Genomic DNA, 15,000 nt, shown 5'->3' with positions numbered 1-15,000 from the left:
CCGGTCTTCTAACCATCGCTGATCCATCTTTCATTTTCCATTGGTTTTGTCTTTATTTTCTACGCACCTGGTTTTCATTATCCAATTACATGTTAATGTATGTAACCCTCTGTTTCCCCCGTGTTTGTTGTGCGTGATTATTTCTATGTTCTGTTCGGTTCCTGATGGCTGGTTTTTCGACGGGTGCTGTGATCACCTGTGTGTAATATTTACGGTTGGTATTTTGGTCATTTGTTTACCTTGTGCCTTTATTTATTGAGTAAAGTACATTGCTCATTCTGCTCTCCTGCGCCTGACTTCATGCACCAGCTACACTCACCTTCTGACAGTGTGTAAAGACCTGACAGGAAATGACTGGTCTTAGTATTAGTGACAGGAAATGACTGGTCTTAATATTAGTGACAGGAAATGACCGGTCTTAATATTAGTGACAGGAAATGACTGGTCTTAGTATTAGTGACAGGAAATGACCGGTCTTAATATTAGTGACAGGAAATGAATGGTCTTAATATTAGTGACAGGAAATTACTAGTCTTAGTATTAGTGACAGGAAATTACTAGTCTTAGTATTAGTGACAGGAAATGACTGGTCTTAATATTAGTGACAGGAAATGACTGGTCTTAGTATTAGTGACAGGAAATGACTGGTCTTAGTATTAGGGATGGTAAATGACTGGTCTTAGTATTAGTGACAGGAAATGACTGGTCTTAGTATTAGTGACAGGAAATGACTGGTCTTAGTATTAGTGACAGGAAATGACTGGTCTTAGTATTAGTGACAGGAAATTACTATCACTAATAGGAACCAGAGAACTTTTGAGTTAAATTGTTCTTGGAGATGTTTTGCCAATGAATAGTTTTCAGTTTCCAGTCCAGCCAGCCTCCTCCCCACTTATCACAGCCAGCCTCCTCCCCACTTATCACAGCCAGCCTCCTCCCCACTTATCACAGCCAGCCTCCTCCCCACTTATCACAGCCAGCCTCCTCCCCACTTATCACAGCCAGCCTCCTCCCCACTTATCACAGCCAGCCTCCTCCCCACTTATCACAGCCAGCCTCCTCCCCACTTATCACAGCCAGCCTCCTCCCCACTTATCACAGCCAGCCTCCTCCCCACTTATCACAGCCAGCCTCCTCCTCTCTCTCTCCTCACAGCCAGCCTCCTCCCCACTTCTCACAGCCAGCCTCCTCCTCACTTATCACAGCCAGCCTCCTCCCCACTTATCACAGCCAGCCTCCTCCCACTTATCACAGCCAGCCTCCTCCCCACTTCTCACAGCCAGCCTCCTCCCCACTTATCACAGCCAGCCTCCTCCCCACTTATCACAGCCAGCCTCCTCCCCACTTATCACAGCCAGCCTCCTCCCCACTTATCACAGCCAGCCTCCTCCCCACTTATCACAGCCAGCCTCCTCCCCACTTATCACAGCCAGCCTCCTCCCCACTTATCACAGCCAGCCTCCTCCCCACTTATCACAGCCAGCCTCCTCCCCACTTATCACAGCCAGCCTCCTCCCCACTTATCACAGCCAGCCTCCTCCCCACTTATCACAGCCAGCCTCCTCCCCACTTATCACAGCCAGCCTCCTCCCCACTTATCACAGCCAGCCTCCTCCCCACTTATCACAGCCAGCCTCCTCCTCTCTCTCCTCACAGCCAGCCTCCTCCCCACTTCTCACAGCCAGCCTCCTCCTCACTTATCACAGCCAGCCTCCTCCCCACTTATCACAGCCAGCCTCCTCCCCACTTATCACAGCCAGCCTCCTCCCCACTTCTCACAGCCAGCCTCCTCCCCACTTCTCACAGCCAGCCTCCTCCCCACTTATCACAGCCAGCCTCCTCCCCACTTATCACAGCCAGCCTCCTCCCACTTCTCACAGCCAGCCTCCTCCCCACTTCTCACAGCCAGCCTCCTCCCCACTTCTCACAGCCAGCCTCCTCCCCACTTCTCACAGCTAGCCTCCTCCCTCTCTCTCTCTCCTCACAGCCAGCCTCCTCCCCACTTATCACAGCCAGCCTCCTCCCCACTTATCACAGCCAGCCTCCTCCCCACTTATCACAGCCAGCCTCCTCCCCACTTATCACAGCCAGCCTCCTCCCCACTTATTACAGCCAGCCTCCTCCCCACTTCTCACAGCCAGCCTCCTCCCCACTTATCACAGCCAGCCTCCTCCCCACTTATCACAGCCAGCCTCCTCCCCACTTATCACAGCCAGCCTCCTCCCCACTTATCACAGCCAGCCTCCTCCCCACTTATCACAGCCAGCCTCCTCCCCACTTATCACAGCCAGCCTCCTCCCCACTTATCACAGCCAGCCTCCTCCCCAGTTATCACAGCCAGCCTCCTCCCCACTTATCACAGCCAGCCTCCTCCCCACTTATCACAGCCAGCCTCCTCCCCACTTATCACAGCCAGCCTCCTCCCCACTTCTCACAGCCAGCCTCCTCCCCACTTCTCACAGCCAGCCTCCTCCCCACTTATCATGGCCAGCCTCCTCCTCTCTCTCTCCTCACAGCCAGCCTCCTACCCCCCTCACAGCCAGCCTCCCCCCTCTCACAGCCAGCCTCCCCCTCTCACAGCCAGCCTCCTCCCCACCTCTCACAGCCAGTCTCCCCTCTCCCCCTCACAGCCAGCCCCCCTCACAGCCAGCCCCCTCTCACAGCCAGCCTCCCCCCCTCACAGCCAGCCTCCTCCCCACCTTTCACAGCCATTCCCCCCACCTCTCACAGCCAGCACCCCCCTCAGCCAGTCTCCTCACCCCTCTCACACCCAGACTCCTCCTCTCTCTCTCCTCACAGCCAGACTCCTCCTCTCTCTCCTCACAACCAGACTCCTCCTCTCTCTCCTCACAGCCAGCCTCCTCACCCCTCTCACACCCAGACTCCTCCTCTCTCTCTCCTCACAGCCAGACTCCTCCTCTCTCTCCTCACAACCAGACTCCTCTCTCTCTCTCCTCACAGCCAGCCTCCTCCCCACTTATCACAGCCAGCCTCCTCCCCACTTCTCACAGCCAGCCTCCTCCCCACTTCTCACAGCCAGCCTCCCCACTTATCATGGCCAGCCTCCTCCTCTCTCTCTCTCCTCACAGCCAGCCTCCTACCCCCCTCACAGCCAGCCAGTCCCCCTCTCACAGCCAGCCTCCCCCCTCTCACAGCCAGCCTCCTCCCCACCTCTCACAGCCAGTCTCCCCCTCACAGCCAGCCCCCCCCTCACAGCCAGCCCCCCTCTCACAGCCAGCCTCCCCCTCACAGCCAGCCTCCTCCCCACCTTTCACAGCCATTCCCCCACCTCTCACAGCCAGCACCCCCCTCAGCCAGTCTCCTCACCCCTCTCACACCCAGACTCCTCCTCTCTCTCTCCTCACAGCCAGACTCCTCCTCTCTCTCTCCTCACAACCAGACTCCTCCTCTCTCTCTCCTCACAGCCAGCCTCCTCACCCCTCTCACAGCCAGACTCCTCCTCGCTCTCTCCTCACAGCCAGCCTCCTCACCCCTCTCACAGCCAGACTCCTCTCTCTCTCTTCACGGTGTGTGTGTGTGTGCGTGTGCATGTGCATGTGCGTGTGTGCGCACGTGTGTGTGTTGCGTGTGTGCGCGTGCGTGTGCGTGTGTGTGTGTTGTGTGTGTCTGTGTGCGTCTGTGGGTGGGTGTGTGTATTAGTGAGTTATAGCCATTGGCAATAGGTGTGTGTTTGTGTGTATATACTGCCATACACAGAGGCCTGCCAAGGTGCTGGTGGTTCTCCATGTCTTTATGTTGCCAGTTTTCCCTATTAGGTTTGTGTTTATACTGATCCTATATGGCAGAGACTGGCCATGGTGCTGAAGGGGACTGTCTGTGTGTGTCAGTGTGTTTGCATGCATACTTGAGTTGAATCCTTGCCAGTGTTCCATCCTGTAGGTTTGTTTGTGTGTATGTGGCCATATGCACGGCCTATCCAGTACCATGGTGGTTTTGGAGACTGTAAGAGACGAGACAGACAGCACCACACCAATATCAACTGTCTGTCTGTCTGTCTGTCTGTCTGTCTGTCTGTCTGTCTGTCTGTCTGTCTGTCTGTCTGTCTGTCTGTCTGTCTGTCTGTCTGTCTGTCTGTCTGTCTGTCTGTCTGTCTGTCTGTCTGTCTGTCTGTCTGTCTGTCTGTCTGTCTGTCTGTCTGTCTGTCTGTCTGTCTGAAAAGGTGTGTGTGTGTGTGTGTGTGTGTTTGTGTTAAGACAGAATGGGGGTGTTAAGACAGAAGGGGGTGTTAAGACAGAAGGGGGTGTTAAGACAGAAGGGGGTGTTAAGACAGAATGGGGGTGTTAAGACAGAAGGGGGGTGTTAAGACAGAAGAGGTGTGTGTTTGTGTCTGTCTGTCTGTCTGTCTGTCTGAAATAGTCTTGTTATGGTTCCCTCAGGGTGTGGACTGGAAGGATGTCTTCGATAGTCTGTTCATCTCTTTCTCTGTCTTTACTTGGACTTCACGTCCTCTGTCATTCTGTTTTTAACCTCTCCCAATAAAGTATGTCTGGAACATGTAGCCGGTAGTCTGGCTTGTCTGAAATCAACGGGACAATCTATGTAGTTAATAAGAAACCAAACACTCAAACTCTCTTTCTCCTTTATCTCTCCCCCAACTTTCCCTCTCTCACTCCTCCCCCTGTCCCTCTCCATCCATCCCTCCCTCCCTCCTCCCCCTGTCCCTCTCCCTCCCACCCTCCCTCACTCCTCCTACTGCCCCTCTCCATCCCTCCCTCCCTCCTCCCCTGTCCCTCTCCCTCCCACCCTCCCTCACTCCTCCTATTGCCCCTCTCCATCCCTCCCTCCCTCCTCCCCTGTCCCTCTCCCTCCCACCCTCCCTCACTCCTCCTATTGCCCCTCTCCATCCCTCCCTCCCACCTCCCCCTGTCCCTCTCTCTCCCCCTCCCTCCCTCTTCCTCCTGTCCCTCGCCATCCCTCCCTCCCTCCTCCCCCTGTCCCTCTCCCCCTCCCTCCCTACTCCCCCTGTCCCTCTCCCTCCCTCCCTCTTCCTCCTGTCACTCTCCATCCCTCCTACTGTCCCTCTCCCTCCCTCCCTCCCTCCCTCTTTTCCTGTCCCTCTCCATCCCTCCCTCCCTCACTCCTCCTAATGTCCCTCACCATCCCTCCTTCTTCCTCCTGTCCCCCTCCCTCCCTCCTCCCCCTGTCCCCCTCCTTCCCTCCCTCTTCCTCCTGTCCCTCTCCATCCCTCCCTCCCTCACTCCTCCTACTGTCCCTCTCTCTCCCTCCTTCTTCCTCCTGTCCCCCTCCCTCCCTCCTCCCCCTGTCCCTCTCCCTCCCTCCCTCCTCCCCCTGTCCCTCTCCCTCCCTCCCCCTCCCTCCCTCCCTCCCCCTCCCTCCCTCTTCCTCCTGTCCCTCTCCATCCCTGCCTCCCTCCTCCCCCTGTCCCTCTCCTTCCCTCCCTCTTCCTCCTGTCCCTCTCCATCCCTCCCTCCCTCACTCCTCCTACTGTCCCTCTCTCTCCCTCCTTCTTCCCCCTGTCCCTCTCCCTCCCTCCCTCTTCCTACTGTCCTTCTCCATCCCTCCCTCTTTCCCTCTTCCTACTGTCCCTCTCCATCCCTCCCTCCCTCTTCCTCCTGTCCCTCTCCATCCCCCCCCCTCCCTCACTCCTCCTACTGTACCTCTCCCTCCCTCCCTCCCTCTTCCTCCTGTCCCTCTCCATCCCTCCCTCCCTCTTCCTCCTGTCCTTCTCCATCCCTCCCTCTTTCCCTCTTCCTACTGTCGCTCTCCATCCCTCCTCCCTGTCCCTCTCCATCCCTCCCTCCCTCTTCCTACTGTCCCTCTCCATCCCTCCCTCCCTCTTCCTCCTGTCCCTCTCCATCCCCCTCCCTCACTCCTCCTACTGTCCCTCTCCCTCCCTCCCTCTTCCTCCTGTCCCTCTCCATCCCTCCTTCCTCCTCCCCTGTCCCTCTCCATCCCTCCCCTCCTTCTCCCTTTCCATCCATCCCTCCTCCCCCTGTCTCTCCATTCATCTATCGCTCTCCATCCTTCCATTCCTCCTCCCCGTCCCTCTCCATCCCTTCTCCCCTGTCCCTCTCCACCCCCTCCCTCCTCCCCTGTCCCTCTCCATCCCTCCATCCCTCCTCCCCTGTCCCTCTCCATCCCCCCCCCTCCCTCCTCCCCTGTCCCTCTCCATCCCTCCCTCCCTCCTCCCCTGTCCCTCTCCCTCCCTCCTCCCCTGTCCTTCTCCATCCCTCCCCCTCCTCCCTGTCCCTTTCCATCCATCCCTCGTCCCCTGTCTCTCCATCCATCTATCCCTCTCCATCCTTCCATCCCTCCTCCCCTGTTCCTCTCCATTCTTCCATCCCCCTCCCCTGTCACTCTCTATCCCTCCATCCCTCCTCCTCTGTCCCTCTCCATTCTTCCATCCCCCCTCCCCCTGTACCTCCCTCCATCTAACCCTCTCCCTCCCTCCTCCCCTTTTCCCTCCCTCAGAAGCATCATGAGTGTGTGACCAGTTGGGAGTTCTTGGTGTCTCTGAGGTCAGGGAAGCAGGGGGACTGCCCCCCTCCCCAGCGAGCCATGGGATTTGCTGCCGCCTGCGTGGAGAGCTGCTCCGCTGACAAACACTGCTCTGCCTCCAAGAAGTGCTGCTCCAATGGCTGCGGACACACCTGCCAGGCTCCAGCCAATCTCTATAAAGGTCCCGCTATATCCACTTTGTGTACATGTTTATTTTAATCAATAGATATGGAGTGTGTGTGTTAAGACAGAGGGGGTGGTGTTAAGACAGAAGGGGGTGTTAAGACAGAAGAGTGTGTGTGTGTGTGTGTGTGTGTGTGTGTGTGTGTGTGTGTGTGTGTGTGTGTGTGTGTGTGTGTGTGTGTGTGTGTGTGTGTGTGTGTTGAGACAGAATGGGGTGTTAAGACAGAAGGGGGGGGTGTCAAGATAGAAGGGAGGGTGTTAAGACATAAGGGATGTGTGTGTTAAGACAGAATGGATGTGTGTGTTAAGACATATGGGATGTGTGTGTTAAGACAGAAGGGATGTGTGTGTTAAGACAGAAGGGATGTGTGTGTTAAGACATATGGGATGTGTGTGTTAAGACAGAATGGATGTGTGTTTTAAGACAGAATGGATGTGTGTGTTAAGACAGAAGGGATGTGTGTGTTAAGACAGAAGGGATGTGTGTGTTAAGACAGAAGGGATGTGTGTGTTAAGACAGAAGGGATGTGTGTGTTAAGACAGAAGGGATGTGTGTGTTAAGACAGAAGGGATGTGTGTGTTAAGACATAATGGATGTGTGTGTTAAGACAGAAGGGATGTGTGTGTTAAGACAGAAGGGGGTGTTAAGACAGAAGGGGGAATGTTAAGACAGAGGGGGGGGGTGTTCGTGTGTGACTCATTATTCTCCTCACCTGACCCATGCAGGCGTACCTCTGAAGCCCAGGAAGGACATATTATTTCTGGAGGACCAGCAGGGTCAACTGGAGGTCAGATGGGTGTCAAAGTTCAATGTGACCATCGAGCCAGTCCTCTACATCCTGCAGCGCAGGTGGAACCACGGAATACACCCCAGCGAGGACGACGCCTCGCCCTGGCACACCGTCGTCATGGTAACAATCCCAACCTCCGACCCCTGCAGTTTTATTTTGGGTATTTTGGGGGGGGGGTCGTCCTCGCTGGGGTGTAAACGAGATCGTCCAAAGATATTCAATTACTTTTGGAACTGTTTGTGTCTATGTATTACTGAAAACCAACTCATGTCAGCACTAAAGCCTTCATCAAGGTGCTAAACTGTCTAGCCGTTGAAACTGCTCTCTCACCACCCATGCCTGTCTAAACTAGCCTGTTTATGTATGTACGCCCACGTGTGTGTGTGTGTGTGTGTGTGTGTGTGTGTGCCCGCGCGCATGCATGTGTGTTTCTGTCTGTGTCTACAGTGTGTGTGTGGTGTAGGCTGAGGTTAGATAAATAACCCAGGCTTTAGGAGGGACCACAGCCAGTCATGGTTTTTGCACTGTTGAGCCCTGTCTAACTAAAGGTCCTCATTATGGTATTAGATGGCTGTGTGGAGGCAGACTCCCATCAGCCTCAGTTACATCATGAGGCCTGGAAAACATGGAGGAGCTTAACAATGGAGCCGTTGGATTAGAGTTGGACTGGAGTCAGTAGAAGAGAACTGTACTGGAGTCAGTGGAAGAGAACTGTACTGGAGTCAGTGGAAGAGAACTGACCTGGAGTCAGTAGAAGAGAACTGACCTGGAGTCAGTGGAAGAGAACTGACCTGGAGTCAGTGGAAGAGAACTGACCTGGAGTCAGTAGAAGAGAACTGACCTGGAGTCAGTGGATTAGAGTTGTACTGGAGTCAGTGGAAGAGAACTGACCTGGAGTCAGTGGAAGAGAACTGGACTGGAGTCAGTGGAAGAGAACTGACCTGGAGTCAGTGGATTAGAGTTGTACTGGAGTCAGTGGAAGAGAACTGACCTGGAGTCAGTGGAAAGAACTGGACTGGAGTCAGTGGAAGAGAACTGACCTGGAGTCAGTGGAAGAGAACTGACCTGGAGTCAGTGGAAGCAGGCAGTAGGTCTACTCTATGCTCTGTAAACGGATACTACCTGAAACACCATACAGTGAAACACAGGGAGAGACTATATGACCATGTTACTCTGCAGTAATACTACTGGCTCTATTGTATGGAATTGATCTCTTTCAACGCTCCACTCTGGTATAGGAAGGCTCCTCATTGCTCCTCCCTCCCTCCATTCCCCTCCATCCCTCCCTCCCTCCCTTCCCCTCCATCCCTCCCTTCCTCTCCATCCCTCCCTTCCTCTCCATCCCTCCATCCCTCCCTTCCTCTCCATCCCTCCATCCCTCCCTCCCCTCCCTCCCTCCCTCCCTCCCTCTATCCCTTTATCCATTCCTCCAACCCTCCCTTCCCCTCCATCCCTCCCCTCCCCTCCATCCCTCCATCCCTCCCTCCCATCCCTTCACCCCTCCTCTCCATCCCTCCCTCCCTCTCCATCCCCCTCCTCTCCATCCCTCCCTCCCCTCCATCCCCCTCCTCTCCATCCCTCCCCTCCATCCCCTCCATCCATCCCTCCCCTCTATCCATCCATCCATCCCGCCCTTCCCCTCCCCTCCTCTCCATCCCTCCCTTCCCCTCCATCCCTCCATCCCTCCCTCCCCTCCATCCCTCCCTCCCCTCCATCCCTTTATCCATCCCTCCCTCCCATCCCTCCATCCCTCCCCTCCAACTGTCCCTTCGCCTCCATCCCTCCCTTCCCCTCCATCTTTCCCCTCTATCCATCCATCCCTCCCCCCTTCATCCATCCTCCCCTCCTCTCCACCCCTCCCCTCCCCTTCATCCATCCTTCCCCTCCATCCCTCCCCTCTATCCATCCATCCCTCCCCTCCTCTCCATCCCTCTCCTCCATCCCTCCCCTCCATCCATCCCTCCCTCCCTCCCCTCCATTCCTCCATCCCTCCCCTCCATCCCTCCCTCCCTCCCCTCCATTCCTCCATCCCTCCCCTCCATCCATCCCTCCCTCCCTCCCCATCATCCATCCCTCCCTCCCTTTCCGCCCTCCCTCCCCTCCATCCCTCCCTCCCCTCCATCCCTCCCCTGTCCATCCCCTCCATCCATCCATCCCTCCCCTCCATCCATCCATCCCTCCCTCCCCTCCATCCATCCATCCATCCATCCCTCCCCTCCATCCCTTCCCTCCATCCCTCCCCTCCATCCCTCTATCCCTCCTCCCCTCCATCCCTTTAACCCTCTGTAGACGATGGAGGACCGAGCGGTGTTGAAGGACATCCGTCCCCACAGGTGGTACCAGTTTAGGGTGAGCGCTGTCAACAGCCAGGGCACCCGCGGCTTCACCACCCCCAGCAAACACTTCTTCTCAACCAGAGGTAAGAGCACTACATCGGCATCTTTCAACAGACTCGTTCTGGTCACCAAGTCATCTTCACTAAGTTTTAACAAGATGAACGTCTTTGTCACAGAGTGTGAGCGTTGCATCTCCACTATGACGTTTTCAGGGATATATTCACAGTGCTTATCCCAGAGTAATTCTGTTACAATGCACACACACGTACACACACACACACACACACGTACACACACACACACACACACGTACACACACACACACACACACGTACACACACACACACACACGTACACACACACACACACACACGTACACACACACACACACACACACACGTACACACACACACACGTACACACACACACACGTACACACACACACGCGCGCGCACACGCACACGCACACGCACACGCGCACACACACACATACACGTACACACACACGTACACACACACACACACACACACACACACACACGTACACACACACGTACACACACACGTACACACACACACGTACACACACACACACGTACACACACACACGCACACACACACACACACACACACGTACACACACACACACGTACACACACACACACACACGCACACACACACACACATAAGCACGCACACACACATTAGCACGCATACACACACACACGCACACACACGCACACGCACACACACACACACACACACACGTACACACACACACGTACACACACACACGCACACACACACACGCACACACACACTCACACACACACACACACACACATACGCACACACACACACACACACGTACACACACGCACACGCACACACACACACATAAGCACGCACACACACATTATCATGCACACACACACACATTACGCACAGACACACACACACACACACACACACACACACACACACACACACACACACACACACACACGCAATACTCCGTCTCTGTGTGATCTGGCTTGCGCTGCCTGTCAGATGTTTAACGTGTTCTGAAGCATTAGAGAGAGATGTTCTGTTCTGGCAGAAATAAACCCTTTCCACAGCTGCAGTAAACAAATGTTTCCGAGCCAGGAGGAGGTTGTCTGTCCCTCTTGGCTGTCCTCTACACAGAATATGAGATGTCAGCCCAGGTCAGCAGACAGGAACAACTTTATTTTATTTATTTATTCAGAGATGAATCCATCTCCTCTCTCCAATGTTCTGGAGGACAGGGCGACTCCTAATGCCCGACCGCTGTGAGGTGTTTGTGTGTGTGTGTGTGCATGTGTGTGTGAGGTTGCGTGCATGCGTGTGTGTGCACACTCGTGTGTATGCATGTGTATGTGTGTAATGCATAAGTGGGTGTGCACGTATGTGTGTGTGTGCTGATTGGCATGTGCTAAATCCACGCCCATTCTCCCTCTGAAGGAGCCCAAAAATATAATGGTTAGCAGACTGAGGTAATGGGAATCCAATGCCAGGAATGGCTCCAGCCAAAGTAATTTATTTGAGGAATTATCCGCATTTGGTGTGAGTTCATGAGGCGGAAAGAAAAATATGCTATCTGGGCTGGGCTGGCCGACAGTGTCCTTGGCCAGTGGGTCGACAGTGTCCTTGGCTGGTGTCCGACAGTGTCCTTGGCTGGTGGCCGACAGTGTCCTTGGCTGGGCTGGCGGTCAGTGTCCTTGGCTGGTCGCCGACAGTGTCCTTGCCTGGATGGCCGACAGTGTCCTTGGCTGGTGGGCCGACAGTGTACTTGGCTGGTGGGCCGACAGTGTCCTTGGTTGGCTGGCCGACAGTGTCCTTTGCTGGTGGGCCGACCGTGTCCTTGCCTGGGCTGGCCGACAGTGTCCTTGGCTGGGCTGGCGGACAGTGTCCTTGGCTGGGCTGGCGGACAGTGTCCTTGGCTGGGCTGGCGGACAGTGTCCTTGGCTGGGCTGGCCGACAGTGTCCTTGGCTGGGCTGGCCGACAGTGTCCTTGGCTGGGCTGGCCGACAGTGTCCTTGGCTGGGCTGGCCGACAGTGTCCTTGGCTGGGCTGGCCGACAGTGTCCTTGGCTGGGCTGGCCGACAGTGTCCTTGCCTGGATGGCCGACAGTGTCCTTGGCTGGTGGGCCGACAGTATCCTTGCCTGGTGGGCTGACAGTGTCCTTTGCTGGTGGGCCGACAGTGTCATTGGCTGGTGGGCCGACAGTGTCCTTGGCTGGGCTGGCTGACAGTGTCCTTGGCTGGTGGGCCGACAGTGTCCTTGGCTGGGCTGGCTGACAGTGTCCTTGCCTGGATGGCCGACAGTGTCCTTGGCTGGGCTGGCCGGCAGTGTCCTTGGCTGGGCTGGCCGACAGTGTCCTTGGCTGGGCTGGCCGACAGTGTCCTTGGCTGGGCTGGCCGACAGTGTCCTTGGCTGGGCTGGCTGACAGTATCCTTGGCTGGGCTGGGCTAAAGTGTCCTTGGCTGGGCTGGCTGACAGTGTCCTTGCCTGGATGGCCGACAGTGTCCTTGGCTGGTGGGCCGACAGTGTCCTTGGCTGGGCTGGCCGACAGTGTCCTTGGCTGGGCTGGCCGACAGTGTCCTAGGCTGGGCTGGCTGACAGTATCCTTGGCTGGGCTGGCCGACAGTGTCCTTGCCTTGATGGCCGACAGTGTCCTTGGCTGGGCTGGCCGACAGTGTCCTTGACTGGTGGGCCAACAGTGTCCTTGGCTGGTGGGCCGACAGTGTCCTTTGCTGGTGGGCTGACAGTGTCCTTGAGTGGTGGGCCGACAGTGTCCTTTGCTGCTGGGCTGGCTGACAGTGTCCTTGGCTGGGCTGGGCTAAAGTGTCCTTGGCTGGGCTGGCTGACAGTGTCCTTGCCTGGATGGCCGACAGTGTCCTTGGCTGGGCTGGCCGACAGTGTCCTTGGCTGGGCTGGCCGACAGTGTCCTTGGCTGGACTGGCCGACAGTGTCCTTGGCTGGGCTGGCCGACAGTGTCCTTGGCTGGGCTGGCTGACAGTATCCTTGGCTGGGCTGGGCTAAAGTGTCCTTGGCTGGGCTGGCTGACAGTGTCCTTGCCTGGATGGCCGACAGTGTCCTTGGCTGGTGGGCCGACAGTGTCCTTGGCTGGGCTGGCCGACAGTGTCCTTGACTGGTGGGCCGACAGTGTCCTTGGCTGGTGGGCTGACTGTCCTTTGCTGGTGGGCCGACAGTGTCCTTGGCTGGTGGGCTGACAGTGTCCTTTGCTGGTGGGCCGACAGTGTCCTTTGCTGGTGGGCCGACAGTGTCCTTGACTGGTGGGCCGACAGTGTCCTTTGCTGGTGGGCCGACAGTGTCCATTGCTGGTGGGCCGACAGTGTCCTTTGCTGGTGGGCCGACAGTGTCCTTTGCTGGTGGGCTTAGTGCTATTCGGACGTGTCCACCACTCAGCATCTTGCTGTGTAGTAGGGCCTGGTAATGTTAGGTCTATAAGCCTTAACTGCTGTTATTGGCGTGTTTATCCTATCTACCTCATACTGAGAGGAATGGAGGGAGCTAGATTGTCACTAAAGTATTGAGGATCCAAACTCCAATTACACAGACACATTATTTTCTACCCCAATAAGTAGTCTCCTCTGGTATTGTGAAACAATTGTGTTTTCAGATTACAAGACACTGTGTTTCCCCATATATCCATATTCCCTGTCAGTCGCAGAGACAGGTCCTGACTGCTGTACACAGGGTGGCTTTATGAAAGATAAACACACACACACACACACACGCGCGCACACACACACGCACACACACACATGCGTGCACACACACACACACACACACACACACACACACACACACACACACACACACACACACACACACACACAGACCCTCTCAGCAGGGACAGAACCCTCCTTATTTCTCCTGTCTGTATTGTGTGTCACCACATATTATCCCAGTTAAAAATCAAATGTTGATTAAAGCAGGGCCAGGAAGAACGCCAGGGGCAGAGGTCACAGTGCAGGAAGCCATGCAGATGAAAGGTACCCTGGGAGGCTGAATAACCCCAGTGACAGCTCCTCTCTGGTGACCTGAGAGAGAAAAGGAGAGAGAGGAAGAGAGAGAGAGAGACGAGAGAGAGGAGGAGAGTGACAGAGAGAGAGAGAGACAAGAGAGACGAGAAAGAGAGGAGGAGAGAGAGAGAGACGAGGGAGAGAGGAAGAGAGAGAGAGGAGAGAGAGAGAGACAGAGAGAGAGGAGGAGAGGGAGAGACGGAGAGAAAGGAGGAGAGAGATGGAAAGAGAGAGAGAGAGTAAGAGGGAGGAAAGGAGAAAGAGTTTGAGAGATGGACAGAGAGAGCCCCCCTAGATGAACTGGCCCCTTTGTTATGATTGTGCCCATGAGCAGGGCTGACTTCAGTAGGGCAGAGAGACCAGGGCTATGAGACCAGGGCAGGGCTGAGCAGGCCTGACTTCAATGGAGCTGGGAGACCAAACAGGAGGGCTTCAGAAGCACTAAAGCAAACTGCTGCTCCAGCTTACCCTCTACTACCCTCCCCGGAGTCAGCAGGAACAGTAGTCACCACACGTACACAAACACACACACACACACCAGCTACTCCATATCAAAGCTATATGCGGCTCTAACATGTGGCTTAGATAGAACACACAGTCTGGGGTGATGGGATTCTTCTCTGTACCTGGGAATTGTAGTTTAATGAGACAGAGCTAGAGTTGTAGTTTAAGGAGACAGAGCTAGAGTTGTAGTTTAAGGAGACAGAGCTAGAGTTGTAGTTTAAGGAGACAGAGCTAGAGTTGTAGTTTAAGGAGACAGAGCTAGAGTTGTAGTTTAAGGAGACAGAGCTAGAGTTGTAGTTTAAGGAGACAGAGCTAGTGTTGTAGTTTAAGGAGACAGAGCTAGAGTTGTAGTTTAATGAGCCAGAGCTAGTATTGTAGTTTAAGGAGACAGAGCTAGTGTTGTAGTTTAATGAGACAGAGCTAGTGTTGTAGTTTAATGAGACAGAACTAGAGTTGTAGTTTAAGGAGACAGAGCTAGTGTTGTAGTTTAAGGAGACAGAGCTAGTGTTGTAGTTTAAGGAGACAGAGCTAGTGTTGTAGTTTAATGAGACAGAGCTAGCTTATAGACTCATAATGTAGTCAGAGAGTTTTGTTGAAACTACTTTACATTTCAGATATGACGTCTAACAGCCAGCT

At 55.0% G+C, this 15,000-nt stretch overlaps 1 protein-coding gene across 2 annotated transcripts in view; it reads left to right on the top strand.

Moving 5' to 3' along the window:
- anos1b (anosmin 1b) overlaps positions 1-15,000 on the top strand; it is a 206,998-nt gene that overhangs the window by 162,386 nt on the left and 29,612 nt on the right. For both annotated transcript variants that reach the window (XM_042322531.1, XM_042322532.1), the window contains exons 4-6: positions 6,454-6,661; positions 7,390-7,574; positions 9,744-9,873. In XM_042322531.1, coding sequence (XP_042178465.1) covers positions 6,454-6,661; positions 7,390-7,574; positions 9,744-9,873 — 523 coding nt within the window. The remainder of the gene's footprint in view (positions 1-6,453; positions 6,662-7,389; positions 7,575-9,743; positions 9,874-15,000) is intronic.

The sequence above is a fragment of the Oncorhynchus tshawytscha genome, linkage group LG05 (genome assembly GCF_018296145.1).
Source record: "Oncorhynchus tshawytscha isolate Ot180627B linkage group LG05, Otsh_v2.0, whole genome shotgun sequence".
In the NCBI taxonomy this organism is placed as follows: Eukaryota; Metazoa; Chordata; class Actinopteri; order Salmoniformes; family Salmonidae; genus Oncorhynchus; species Oncorhynchus tshawytscha.
This window is presented reverse-complemented; position numbering and strand designations above follow the sequence as displayed.